Below are 14943 nucleotides of genomic sequence, written 5' to 3'. Positions count from 1 at the left end.
TTTTGTGATATTGTTCACAGTATACTTTCACTTCACAGTTTTTATCAACTGGTGCTGTAATACTTCAAACAGGTTACTTTCAAGTATTGTCGCAATATCAATCATTTAAATGTACTCATTTTTAGAGAGGCGATAGATGTGTAACAGCAAATACTCAGTAATTTTAAACCTGAACAACTTTTATTTTTTAGCGAATGCTGTCCATAATCTGACAAGCTGGTTAAACTGTTGTATGGACAAGTTTATTTTTCCCCTATCCATTAAACAGCTGTTATAATATTTTTGGGATTTTTTTCTCCAGATGTGTCTTTTTGTTAGTTTTTTAATGTAAATTGTATAATATGACTATGACTACAGTTATTTTGCTTGAAATTATTAAGGCAAAAGAAACCTTAAATGCAGTATTTTTGTGTGATGGACGCTACTACTTTTTAACAGTTCCAGTAAAATTGCAGTAGTAGTTACTAATTTTGTGTGAAGAATTTTGATGATTTGAAAAAGTTTTATTGCAATACATGTCATTGTATTCTTTCTGGTCAAAACTCAAACACAAATTCTGTTGGGTGGACAATTCGGAAATTTGAGTACGAAAAAAGAATTTACAATAACTCAAAAAATCACTGTATTGCACAGGCACATTCAACAAATATGATTTTCTATATGTCAACAATATAAAGTAGATGTGCAGTATGTAGAGAGTATTTTAACATATTTCTGAATGTCCATTCAACAAGCTATTTCATGATCATACCTCACAACATTTTTTCAACAACTATATGGAATGTGGACTTGTTGATCTTGGTAGCACAACAGTTGGCCTATCGAACACATTTGCTAATGTCAACTGAGCAATTAACTTCACTGTATTGAACAGGCACATTCAACAAATATGATTTTCTATATGTCAACAATATAAAGTAGATGTGCAGTATGTAGAGAGTATTTTAACATATTTCTGAATGTCCATTCAACAAGCTATTTCATGATCATACCTCACAACATTTTTTCAACAACTATATGGAATGTGGATTTGTTGATCTTGGTAGCTCAATAGTTGGCCTATCGAACACGTTTGCTAATGTCAACTGAGCAATTAACTTAATATTTTGCCTTGTTTTGAAATTCCTCAGTTGTCAGTTCTAAAAAAATGAAAAAATGATGAAGAAGTATAATAAAAATACTCCATTAAGGCTATCCCTAAAAGCTTTTATCCTCCCTTTGTAGCAGAACTCTGCATTATTTTTAACTGAATCAGTTTTGAAGTTGACTCCTTTTTTTCAGGAATGTAATCGTTTGCAAAATGAACATGATGAATATGAAAGAAAAGTTGGCTATCATAAAAGAGAGGAAAAAAGATTGAAAACTCTCTGTGTTGATCTCAGTCAGCAGGTACTGTACCATTTGGATGATAATGATCTAGAATTGGTTTTATAATGAATTGTTTCATGTACAGTTAGGCCAACGTGTGCATGACATACAAACAGAATACTACTAAATGAGTGAAAAGAAACATCTCAACTACATAAATTGACCGTCAACTTAATAAATCTATCTTGCAAATAATGTCAACCATTGTTTCTTGTTGAAGAATAATATTAACTTTTAGCATAAATAATAGTCAGACGATTGAGAAAACTTGTCTTCAAATTTTGTGCATATAATAGTAAGGGTTCCTGTCTCACTTTAACATATAAATAAGATGAAAAGAATTTCAACTTTAGTACATTTTATTACAAAATTGTTGTGCATCTGTTTAAAGTATCGTTTTGGGATTTGGTTTTCTGGGGGCGCCACCAAATTTAACTAGTTTTCGTTTCTCTAAAGAGCATATGCTATATCACCCTAGGGTTGTTGCAAAAAGCCCAAATTAACTGTCAATGTTGTTATATAGATATTTCTATCTAAGGCCTATTTATTATGTGAAGATACATCTCTTCATTTTCATTTGCACAATATAACAACATACAGAGCGAGTTCTGCTATCTAAACAATTTTTAGTTTATGACTGAGCTTTTGAGTGTACAAAATGAAATGTGACATGTTTTTCAATTTGAGGTAGTCCTGTATTTTAGATACAGCATAGTATTGCGCTCTTAGGATTATTCAATTAAGCTTTCAATAGATTTTATTATTTTACTTAGTGTGAGGCATATTCTCTCTAGCAGCACAGAGAATGTTTATTATGCTGTAACGGTACGCTAATTTTTCTTAAGTCTCCAAGGAAAGCTTTTAGACTGTTTTAAACAAATGACATTGAAGTTTAAATTATATAAGTTTTATGGCTTGAACATTAGCTTCATAAGAAAGTTTTTTAATAGCTTTTTAACAAATTGAGGCGATGTTTAATCTTTATAAAAAAAACATTTTTTTATATTAATTTGAATATGGCAATGTTTTAATATGTGTAAATGTTTTGCTTAAACGTCAAACCATTTTGTTGCAGTAACTAGAATTCGGGAATTAAAATTGACTGACAATGTTAAAAAATAGTGGACAACATTTTTATAGCTAATTGGCTGTGCTGATTGATGGCCAAAAGTTTTTACCAACATTTAATATACAATCATAAAAAAAACTAATAATCTTTAACCAACTTGATCAATCTTTCTAATTGATGGCTAATCACATTTGTTATCGGTTAATAATGAATTTTAATATTCGACAAAAAACATTGACCATAAAGAAAAATTGTTTAACTGCTACTGTTAGAATATTGACAGTTATGCTATTTAATAAATGGGTGTAGTAGTGACTATCGAATTTTACAGCAGCATAACAATTTTCACTTCCTTTAAAAACTATGCAAACCAATTCTTAATTCAAAATAATCGTTCATTTGTGCTGCGGATGTATCACAATAATTTTTCCCACCATTACTTAATGTCAAATATACAGTGTTGACATTAGGCTTGTGCTTAATGAAACAATTCTTCAACTTGATGAGAGAGTAACTTTTTAAAAACAAGTTGGTTTTATTTTTTTGTTTTAAAAACAAATAATTTCAAACCCAAAATAAATATTGATGTCTATGTTGAGTTGTGGCTTTCGAGCATACAGTCGTAGATCGACACTCTTCATTAAAAGTAAATCAACAACAGTACAGTGCTTTTGTGTTACATGGTGTTGAACAAATAAATCACATATTCATGGAAATTATACTCTATTTCACTATAAAATAAATCAACTGTTATATTTGAATCGTTACGTAAAATTTAAAAGACTATAAGTGTTTTTGGAAACTTGATTGTCATAAATTACCTTGCTTTGTTTATCCCTGAGGTAACTTATTATTACCTTTTAGTTCATTTGTTAATTTGTCCAACAACATGTAGGTTCGGGTTCTTCTTAAAGAAGTTGAAGAAGCACGTGGTGGAGCTGTCAGTTCACCAGCCATGTTACTTGTATCCCCCAATGATGATCTTAATGTGTCAAGTTCTGGACAAGTCATTAGCGAGCACTTGGTCACTTTTAAGTATGTAGCTGACTTTTACTTTTTACTTTTCACTTCACATGATAATTTATAAACTAATTCATCTCAATGGTGTAGGTCCTTTTTTACAGAATTTTCTAATATCTGTAAATTAAGAACATCAATTTTTTGTATTCATTCCGTGTGGTAAAGGAATACCAGTCTTCAGAATGCAGGTATTCCTTGAGTTACCTTCTTGTTGTTTCATAGGAGTATAGAAGAATTACAAGCACAGAATGAACGCCTTCTTTTAACAGTGAGAGAATTAAGTGAAGAACAAGAGAAACTAGAACAAGAGGGTGGACCTGAAATGTATGTTCTCTATAAAAATACTTTTAAAGTAGGTTCTATATCCATTTTTTTTTTTTTTTTTGCTTATCTATATATTCACTTGATTTTAGAATTCATGAGTTAAAAAAAAAGATTGAACATGCTAATTTTGATCTGGACACCCTAAAAGACAATCAAAGAGTGCAAGATGAAATGGTGAGTAGTCCTTTTAAAAACATATGAATTTAATTTAGTGGATTTTACTTAGGTTAGGTAGTCTTAAGGATACTGTAAGGGTATAGACACATATTTAGTATACTCATTATTTCTCAAAAATTATGTTTTTTTCTTCAAAATTATTTGTTGAGTATAAAAGCAAATTAAATTGTCTATAGGATATAAATATGAAATTTCATTTTTTTTCTAGGTAGCCATAAATCCACATCTTTGTTTTTCACTAAAGCGTCCGAAACTCCTCTCCGTGTTATTTTTTTTACGTCATATTTATCAATCACTTAATCATTACCATAGCAACATTACTTTGTCACATTTTTTCGAAATAGCGCGTCGATCGTTTTTTATTTCAAAATTTGTGAAAAAATGAATTTTTGCTCACTCTTGTGTTTTAAGCTGTCTTTTTTTTAAATAATCAAAATATACATAAAATGTGACAAAGTCATTTGCAGCAGGTATCGATGAGCATGTGTGCAAAGTTTTGTTGAGTTTCTCCATCGTGGAGGGGAGTTTCGGATATTTTCAGTCATGTATACATCGTGAAAAGCGAACATCTAAATTCCTCGTAAATGAGTTTTTCGCAACCTGACCTTTACAACAATAGCCTATTTAAAGATGTGCAGACGGTGTTAAGCGAACTACCAACAACTCATTAAATATTTATACCCTGTTAAAAGAAAAATCTGTTGTGCTGGATGTCAGTTGGTATAAAAAAACAAACAAACTTTCGAAACAAATTATTTCTTTGTTCGCTTTTCAAAAGAAACTGTGTAAGTTTGGCGACAAAAAGAAGTAAATCCTTTTTTATCCTACTTCCAATCAACATTTTTGAAAAAAAATTCAGAAGTTGGTAGAGAATATCAAACTCCACATAATTAAAAATTTTTGTAAAAAAATTATATTTATACCATTACGGTATCCTTAAATTACTAATCCTAGCATATATTTTCATAGTAATAAAACAATGTTCATCTTTGGGTGTTGCTGTTATTTGAGGTCTTTGGATTCCTAATTCCTGCTTAACAGTTTCATTTATGCATTATGACTATTATTAAATTAAACTGATATTAAGAACTTTGTGACTTTTAAACTTCAAAAGCTCTCTCAGTCGTAAACTCAGAAATCTGTTCATTTTCGCTCTGGAAGGACCCATTGGAAAACAGACATTTGTATGTAAATGTGTAAATATTGTACTCATTTGTGAATGGTTATCCTCTGTAAATTTTCGTAAATAATTATTCCACTTATTTCACTTTTTTCAGCTTGAGAAGCTTTCAAGACAAAGAGATATGTACAAAGTTCTTTGTCAAAAAGGTGGAGTTATGGTGGTAAGATAAAAGCATAAAAAATTTGCAGATTTATGACATCTAAAATTAAAAGAGAAGTTACGGAAAGAAAACCTTTTCCTTCTCCTTTTTTAGGGTGATGTATCGTCAACCTCTGCCTTAGGCTCACAGACTATCCTTGAAACTGAGGCAGAGTTAACAACAACGAAAGCAGAACTTGATAATACAATCAGCGAGCACATGAAGCTAAAAGAAGTTGTGTCTAAGAAGGAAAAATCTTTAAATAATACAATCAACAGCCAAGAAGAACAGCTTTCCTCAATTCGACTGGAACGTGACAAACTGAAAAATCAGGTATATTTGTAATAACTTGTGAATTAGTTTTCAACACTTATTTTTCCTTTTGCAAACATGTTCAAAAATATTGTTGATTGTATAAATTGTTCCTGCATTTTTGTATTGCAACCTCCTAGCAATGTCTGGTGTATTTAGCTTGAGTTTACTGAAGAAAAGCATTCCATCTTAAAGACAACTGCAGATGGGTACAAAAGAGAAGTTAAAGCTTTGGAAGCTAAATGTAGCAGTATCACAGAAGCATTAAACACAATTCGTGTTGAAGCTGCAAAATACAAACAGGTATAACATGTACAACTTAAATAAAATCTTTGCCAAATGCCCAAAATAAACCAAATAATCAAGTTTCAAATTTCTCGAAACAGTGTATGTACATCAAAAAAGTTTAAAAAATCAAGAAGCAATTGCATTGCACTCAAGCTTTGGGACCAAATAACTTGAAAACAGATCGGAATAATTGCTTTCTTTTCCTGCACCAGAAACTAGGACCAACCAGAAACCAAAATCAGTCAAATTTCCCCTTTCAGTGTCAATTTATATTATTTGGAGTTAATGGGGTAGTGACATCATTCGAACCCTTTAAACTCAATTATCTTCTTTGCTGTTTATCTAAAGCACAGATACCATACATTATATTTTGATCGACATCTCAAGCTCTATACAAAAGGAGCAACAGCTAAACCTCTTCCAAAAAAAGATTTTGCTAGTCTTTTTTTTGTCTACCCCTGGCCTTTGCTCCAGGACTAATCAACTTTCTGTGCTTTCTTACCAACTATCCTCCTTCATTTTTTCTAAGTGTCCCAACCAACTCAATCTTTTGATCTGAATAACATCTAATGCTAAAAATATCCAGCCTGCTTCTTTAGTCACTTGAAATCTCTGTCTCTCAGACTGCTGTTGCACATGCTGATCCAGGTCCAGGCATCAGTATATTGATTTTTTGGACATCTAATTTGGGGGTCTGGCTTATACCTATGATAAAGCTCTCAGACATCACAGGAGAATTAAATGATGCCTATATGTATTTTTACACACCTCTTCAGACAACTCTTTACAAATTTGACAACCAAACACAAAATATCCGCCTAACTATTCTCAAATCATTCTTTTCCAAACAGTCTATATCTTCCTGCTTCACAATATGTAACTTTGCATGTACTTAGCATTTGCAATGTGACGTAACTACCTCATTTATTCATAAAGTACGTTCATATACCTTCATATTTGTTTACACATGAACTAACAAACTTTATAACAATAAGATTTTGATAAAGCCTTTTATCCTCCCATGTGTAACATTTTTACTATTGTTTAAAACTGTTAAGGATCAGAAAAGCTAATAAAATTTATGTTTTTTTAAAATCATAATTAATTTAAAGTTTGCGTTGCTACAAATCTATTTTATAAGAATTTTTTTATCTGAGGTTAACTCTGTAAAAATATTATAATAGGTCTTCGTTTAGTGTTTCTAGTGTCCAAATTTGCTTGTGAAATGTTAGTTTTCTATCTTTTAACTATGTCCTAGCCTTAAAACAAAAACAGGAAAGTGAACTAGAAAGTTATTTTTTTAATAACTGTCAATGATTTTCTCATTTACTAGAGGAAATTATCATCTATATACTATTACACTATGTCTGGGATAGGAATAGTGGATGTGTTCATTTTTCTTCAGTTGCTGAAAAATGCATGTCTTAAATGCTAATCGACAAATTAAATGTCACAACGCCAATAACATTAATTTAACATCAATAGCCATTACAGAAGTCATTACAATGCACTTTTGGAAACAGGTGGAAATTACTGATGTCATCTCATTCATGGGTAACTAGGGACCACCTTAGAGCACGATTAGACCAATTTCATAAAACTGGGTCAACCCACCCTGTTTTTGAACAGACAGATTTAAACCCCACTATCTCTTCAGCCGCCGGGAAGAATAAAAGTTTATTACCCATGGATGTGTAAAAAAAATTAAACAGGTTTTTGTAAAATCTCACAAAAGACATAATGAAATAAAAGTTAAGAAAATATGATATGTTACTGTGGTTACTTCCTAGGAAAAAATAACACAATTACTTTGCCTAATTTAGTATGTTATTATATCAAATCAGGTACGGTTTTGCATTTGCTTTACATATATAGGAATATAGCGAAGCCAAAGAAAAACTAATTGCAGCTGAAGTTAATGCAAAATCCATGAAAACAGAAAAAAATCTAGTTAAAGAAGCTGAAAAACGCCTAATGCAAGAAAATCAATCCTTACTTGATCAGCAGAGAAGCCAAAATGTACTTTTGACAAATTTGCAGACAATACAGGTAATACAGGAAATAATAATCCTTACCTTATGCACGTTATCTTTAAATACATTTAAATAGTTCCTACATTTTTTTCCTGTTTGTCCCTTACAGTTGCCCTCTTTTAAAAACCTTTTTAGAATAACCTGGAGAGACGAGAATTTGAGACTCGTTCTGCTTTGGGTAAGCAGGTTGACTCTCTTCAGCGTGAAGTCCGTGCCTTGCGAAGACAGAGTGATAACGAAACCAGTATACTAAAATCAACAAATACAAGTCTTGAGGTGAGAGTTGATACAAAAAATAATGTGGAAATACAGACCAATAATATGTTCTATCTAAAATGCAAGTGTATGAGTATTACCATCCTTGTGATGTTACCACCCTTGTGATATTACCACCTATTTATTTGTAATTTAAATTAGGGTAAAATTATGTTGTTAAAGTTATATGGTTTTCGGCTTTAGTGACTTACATGAAAGTCGAGCTAATTGTGGTGGAAAAGTTTATAATCCCTGAGGACAAAAACAACATCTTAAATCATCTTAAATATAATATTGGGGTATGACATAGAAGTTACATATGGGATATCCATAATTTATTCAATATAAGCAGTTACCTTGCTTTTAAACTTCAAAATTTTTAAACCAGCTAGTTAGCTATATCCTTAGAAATTTTGCATGGAAACATACAAGTTTAGTGCACATAAAGCCAGTCGGCACAATAACAATGACTTTGAAATCTTTTTTCTTCTGAAAGCTAATAGCAGCATTTTTGAACAAAAACAGCTCCTCGTGTTGTCTCTGTTCCCTTGTCAAAACGAACTTTTGATTTACTGATATTTAATATATTTTACAGACCATCATAGCTTATTTTACTGCTAGAAGGAATACTGAAGGAAAATTTTTTTTTAAATAAAAATTAAAAAGTAGCAAATTCATCATAAAAAAGTAATTCTTCATAAACAGGTTGTCTAGACGTCTATGTGGTTCTAAAGTGTGTATAATTTCTTTCAGTGGTCCGTGTATTACACGCCATTTTTCGGAATGTGCAGGGATTGAGCTTTTTGAATCGTTTTGTAGCCTCTTTAAGTGGATATAAAATTAGATGAGCTTTCTCAATATTATGCACCCAATTTCTTATGTATATCACATGCATTTTTTATCTTTTTTGTTCTCAAAAATTTACTGCATTTTTGTGAGATTTTTTTTGGAAAGAAAACTCAGCAACCGTAATGAAAACATTGATTTAATTTAAAGTAGATGTATATTGGCCACAAAGCCTACAATGTTTAGAGCTCGGTGATTAAATTGTCCCCTTTTACTTTTGGACCGTGCATGTGGACATAACTAGTATTGTTTAGGAAGTGTTGTTCTTTCAGCTTGAACTTTCTTTTCATACAGCCTTTGTAATTCACGTGGGCATTTAGTAAATGATGACGTATTTATAAAACCTATGCCCACAACGGTAATTGATTTTCAAAAAAAACTGGGTGGCATATGTCAGCGAGGATGTAAAACAAACGCATTTTAAATAAACGAAGCGAGGAAAAGCTAAACTGTGCCTCGTGTGATTGTCTAAAAGTAAATTTATTTATCATATATTAAAATAAATCAGAAAATAAATTCATCAGAATAAAATAATGTTTCACCTTTATAGATATAGTTTTACAGTCTTAAACATGAGTTATCACTTAAAAAAATAAGTATTACGTGTATTCAACCTTATTATGAAATTTTTCTTGTGTTATTTTTGTATCAAAACATCCTGAAAGACAGCAGGTGCTTCTTTTAATTTGCTAGACTTTAAAATAAAACAGCAAATGATTATGCACAGTAAAGTGTAATGGAAGTGATTTTGTGATAACAAATTGAAACAAAAATCTTAAGTTTTAGTCTCAAGTTTTTCTTTGTTTACATACTTTTGCATGTTGTTAAATTTTTGAAAATTATTTTTCTACGATGATGTTGTTCTACTGGCATTTAACTTGTCATTTTCATCGCTCAAACATCGCGATAAATTACAATCTCTTTTGGAAGACCAAGAAGTGAGTGCATCCTCACAAGTCCTGGCTGAGCTATGTATATCGCAAATCAACAAACTATGTATGAACCAAGTTGGCTTTTGTTCGATAATGGTGGCAACCATCAATGTAATTATGGCCTTCTTGTGCCGAATTTTGGCCAATTAAAATGCGAAATTTTACAAGTTTGTATGCCATTTTGTTTTGGTGATATGTAGTTTTTTTCGTTAGTTCTCCTTTAAATTCTCTAAGTAACAATTGACAAATATTTTCAGCTTCACTGCATCATTAAGCAAAAGTTATAACCACTTGTGGTTAAATTAAATCATCATAGAAATCGCTAAAGTTTATTTAATTAAATACTAGTTTTTCTGCACTGAACATTAATATTTACTTATGCATTTGAAATTATATTTATTGGTGTGGGTGTGTGCGCATGCAATCACACATGTATCGTGACCCGTCCTGAACAATATAGTGGTTTCATATTAACAAATTCTGTGAAAAAAAAACATAATGATGTAATGTATTAGATTACAAAATGTCATAAAAACTGGACCTCTAAATTCATACATAATTATTGTATGCTTATTATGTAATAACTTGACATTGTGAAAGTATAAATAGAATTGGATTGAATAACTTTACTCAAATTGGTTTTTGGTTCAAACATAAATATACCTCTTCAGTTCATAAATGAATAATGACACCTCCACTTTGTTATATACGAGTAAAAAGACATTTTAGCAAGGAAAATATTTCATTTGTTATAGAAAGAAATCAAAGAATTAAAAATAAAACTTGGCATTGAAATGGAGAAAAACAAAATATTTGTCACTGATTCCGAATCTTCAAAGCACCTTGTTGAGCAACTGGAGGCAAAGGTAGGTTTGTTTGTTAATGATGATTATTTAAAATTAAACCTGTGTTTAAAGTTGGAATGCTTTTACTGGAGTACAGTCAGTTCTACTTTAAAATAAATTAATTTACCTTACTTGTTACATTTCAGTGCAAAGAGCTAGAATCGATTTCTACAGCAAGCGAAAGAAGACTAACAGAAGTATTAAAACGAGAGGCTAGTGGTTCAGGTTGTCTGCCTTGCAATGCTTTTAATTCATAGGCATTTTCTTTTGATAAACTGCTTTTTTCTTTAGCTGGACTTTTTATAAGTTTTTGTATTAACCTTTCTTAATGTGTTGACCAGCTAATAAGTTAGTGTTGCATTGTTTTCACTTTTTGTTTTTTTATTTTCTAGGAAAGGATGATAATCTTTATGAAGTTGAATGGTACAAAACAAAGGTCCGGGAATTAGAACTTATCATCTCAAATGCAGCTACAGAGAAAAAAGGTGTTTTTTTGTGACAGTTGAACATTTCCCATTTTAGTGTACTCTCTCTCTTTTACAAAGCTAATAGTGTTTTTCCATTGCGTTATAATGTTAAATTGGTATTCCATACATTTTTGCAAAACTGTAGAAATAGTTTGTTGTGCCATATTTTTAAGGCATAGTTTCTTTCTTTGTAATAAAATTTTTGACAGGTTACAACAAAAAAGCAATGGTTAAACTTCATAAAAAACTTTTAGGTAGTTTCTTAACAAAATGTGACAATATAATACTTTGAAGAAAGCCTTTTGAAGGTTTATATGTCCGAGTCAAAGATGGTAGCTTCAAGTAGTGTGATTTTCTTTGAAAACATGGACTTCTCTAATTGTAAACCCCATTATGATGCTGTGTTACTTGCAGTATTAACCCCCAATTTTGACTTTCCCAAAATATAGCGAATGTTACTTAAAAAATGGTGAATGGTTTTTATGACACTTTTTCTACCTCATTATTTTTTATTTTTTGCTAAAACGGCATATCTTATTTTTACAATGTAGAAAAATTCAAATATAGCATAATAATTTTTTGGTATGTCATATTGAATCTTTAATACGTTGTATGTAAAATATTCTATAGCATATTGAGAGATTTTAATTACAGTATAGAAATGTTGCTTCAAGCTTCAATAATATTCAATGATATGTGCTGTATTTTTTGCCACAATTTTAGCGTACATTTTGAAGGGTACTGCAAATCACAAAACGTCAAATGTTTACTTTCAACTTTTTCCCTATTTTTTAAAATTATTAATGTTATGTTTCATTAATCACTAAGCTGTTTTTTTTCTTTGGCATGAAAACAAAGTGTAGTGCCTTCTTTGTTATTTAGCTCTTGAGGATCAACTGGAAGTTGCTAAGAAGCACTCTCAACAGTATGAAGAGATTGCGAACTCGAATGAACAAGCCATCAATATTGTTAATGAGGTTGGAAATTCACACATTGTGAAGATCGCAATGTGTAAATTTAAAATAAGATTTCCTTCAGTTATCAGAATATTTTTTTTCGCTTTTGACAATATAACCTCCTCTTGTTATGAATATAATGTCACCAATGACAAAAATGTTGAGACAAGGTCTTTTTAGTTCATTTTTTCTGTACAATGTAGTAAGTATTAAAGCAAAAAAAAGATAGCTAATAGTATCAACATGGTTGCCTTGCTAACCTTGTGCATTAATCAAGTATTTTAATGTAGAAATTGGATGCTCAAGTTAAAGAATTTGAGAAGAAACTGAGTGAATCAAATGAAACTGTAAAAAGCTTAAACTCAAGAATTGCTAGTGTGGTAGCAGAAAAAGTTCAAATGAGAAAGAGTTCTGAACAAATGGAGAAAAAATACCAATTAATCGTCTCTGAATTGCGCACACAATCTGCACCGCTGGAACGACGTTTCCAAGAGGTGACACGTGCACTTGTTCACGCTAAAGAAATGGAAACAGCTGCTGTGAAAGAATCGCATGTTCAAGCTGAATTAGCAAAAGAAGTATGGAATTATTTTATTATTTGTTTTAAGTAATTGGACGTCTTTTGTATTACACTCTGCTGTTTAAAGATGAATGTACTGGTTTAGTTATTTTTTCCTGATTTTAAAAATCAAGAATGATAACTTCCAAGTGATTTGACACTTTCTTAAAGTTATGAAAGTTTTTTTGTGTATTAGGAAGTCTTTTCGACTATACTCTAATTTTGCCTTAGCCACGTAAAATATTAAAGAGCTAGCCCTAACAACTCAGTGATACAATAAAAATTATAACTTTTAAATACATACTGCACATACATATACACAGCCATGGAAATCCAAAAATTACAATAAGTACTACAACGGCAAAAAATTTGCCAATCCTGAAATAAAGTACAACAATAACAATAGAAGTAAGAAGTGTAGAAGACCATAGAAGTATCAACACTAACACAAAAGGTAAAAAAAGGTTGTGGTAAAGTTAAATTAGCTTACAATACAATTTTTAGGTAATCAGATTGCTTTATTTTATCACATGATTTGTTCTAACCAATTAAAATGTAAAAACTGTAGATTTATAAAATACAGAATATAGTTTTTAGGGCACGTTTTATAAGCAGTTTTAGGAAAATTGTAAAAAAGTGACTTTGCCTGACAGGCAGGCAGGCAGACATAGTTAGCATTAATTAATATAAGAGATTGCATTTTTGGATTATTTCTTTGTCAGCATCATTTAGGCATCATAAGAGAATTGCGTAAAATTTTTCTTGTGTGTTCAAGTATATATCGAAGTTTTCACCATTTAAATTTTAATAAAAAGCCCACGTAGCTTGCGTTCGTCCACTTTCATTGAACCTTCTGTACATTTTTAAGTTAAAGTCAAAAATGTTCTTGAATAGTGCCAATAAGTGTGTGAGATGTCCTAAATTACATTTTCACTATGTGTTTAGACATATATACATGTAATGAGAACTTTTGAGGGTATAAAATAGATTTGATAAACCTTTTTTTTCAATTATCCCGCATATAGAGGGAAAGATACTAAGAGGGTAAAATTTGCCATCGGAGTGACAATGTAGGCTTTAGCTGACACATTTGAAACAAGCAAAACATTCACTAGTTGATTGTTAATCCATTTAGTATCGATTGAACATTTACTGAGAGTTTATAGTGGCTGTTCATTTTTAGTTCATTTTTTCCAAGTTACATTGACGATACGACAGCATACAGGTAAATCAGTTTTCGGAAGTATGATCTGAAAATGCACTTCTTTTCCAACATACGAGAACTGACAGTTGTCAACACCATTTTGGGTACATACTGGTTTATGAAACTAAAACTTAGCTGGTAATCGATGTTTATGAATAGTGAAATTGTATTGGCAAGGTGTTCGAATACACATGTTGAACTATGTAATGAATTCAACAGTACAACTTTGTCTGCTTGTTCAGTTTTAATGAAGCTATTTCCATTGCTATTGCATGGCCATGGTATTGGAATATGCATGTTGAACTATTGGATGATTTCAACAATGGTATTAAATTATGATTGAAGAACAAGGACGTGTGTTGTACCTTATTCCAAATAGCACTTCATATTCGATAAAAAGTGCACGAGATATAATTTGAAAATTAACTACACATTGCTGTATTCGACATGTACGCCATATCTCAGAAAAACACTTTATTAAACTTTCAGAGATGGTTATTAATTAATGTTCCACCTTGCAACAAATGGAATACAGAAGATGCTTCTTCATTGTTCTGGGTTCAGTAAAGTTCTTCTTATCTAACATGCAAGTGGTTCTATACTATTCCATTTTCAGTATCATATCAGCTTCACTATTTAAGTCCTTAATTTTGCCACTTTCAAAGTACATCCACATATTTTACAACATTTTTACAACGTCAAATGATACTCAACATTTCAAGTGAGTGGAAATAAAGAAGCTAGCTGGCTATCACTCATGTGACGAATTTACTCAGAAAAGCTTATCAGATCAGAACATTGCCATGACAGAAATTCCCGTCTAGTTCCTCTCGCTGAAAACGCCATCATGAAAACAATCTTTATGTTTACGACAGCATATTCTGCTTTTATGACAAGGGGGTAACATATGAGGAGAATAAAGAAAGTAACAATACCTACTAAGGTCCCGTATAAATCAAATAGCCT

The 14943-nt window shown here is 31.1% G+C and overlaps 1 protein-coding gene across 4 annotated transcripts in view; it reads left to right on the top strand.

Annotated features, from left to right (window-relative positions):
- Positions 1 to 14943, top strand: part of LOC130613860 (nucleoprotein TPR-like) — a 113160-nt gene that overhangs the window by 52306 nt on the left and 45911 nt on the right. For all 4 annotated transcript variants that reach the window (XR_008975754.1, XM_057435217.1, XM_057435216.1 and 1 more), the window contains exons 10-23: positions 1282 to 1389; positions 3333 to 3472; positions 3680 to 3781; positions 3871 to 3955; positions 5236 to 5301; positions 5395 to 5613; positions 5752 to 5895; positions 7756 to 7929; positions 8049 to 8189; positions 10702 to 10812; positions 10938 to 11016; positions 11184 to 11276; positions 12141 to 12235; positions 12505 to 12792. Coding sequence is in view for 3 of the 4 variants with exons in the window: in XM_057435217.1 (XP_057291200.1) it covers positions 1282 to 1389; positions 3333 to 3472; positions 3680 to 3781; positions 3871 to 3955; positions 5236 to 5301; positions 5395 to 5613; positions 5752 to 5895; positions 7756 to 7929; positions 8049 to 8189; positions 10702 to 10812; positions 10938 to 11016; positions 11184 to 11276; positions 12141 to 12235; positions 12505 to 12792 (1845 nt within the window). In the remaining variant the exon portion in view is untranslated. The remainder of the gene's footprint in view (positions 1 to 1281; positions 1390 to 3332; positions 3473 to 3679; positions 3782 to 3870; positions 3956 to 5235; positions 5302 to 5394; positions 5614 to 5751; positions 5896 to 7755; positions 7930 to 8048; positions 8190 to 10701; positions 10813 to 10937; positions 11017 to 11183; positions 11277 to 12140; positions 12236 to 12504; positions 12793 to 14943) is intronic.

Source organism: Hydractinia symbiolongicarpus, chromosome 11 (genome assembly GCF_029227915.1).
Source record: "Hydractinia symbiolongicarpus strain clone_291-10 chromosome 11, HSymV2.1, whole genome shotgun sequence".
Lineage (NCBI taxonomy): Eukaryota > Metazoa > Cnidaria > Hydrozoa > Anthoathecata > Hydractiniidae > Hydractinia > Hydractinia symbiolongicarpus.
The sequence above is the reverse complement of the archived record's forward strand: the minus strand, read 5'-3'. Positions and strand labels throughout refer to the sequence as shown.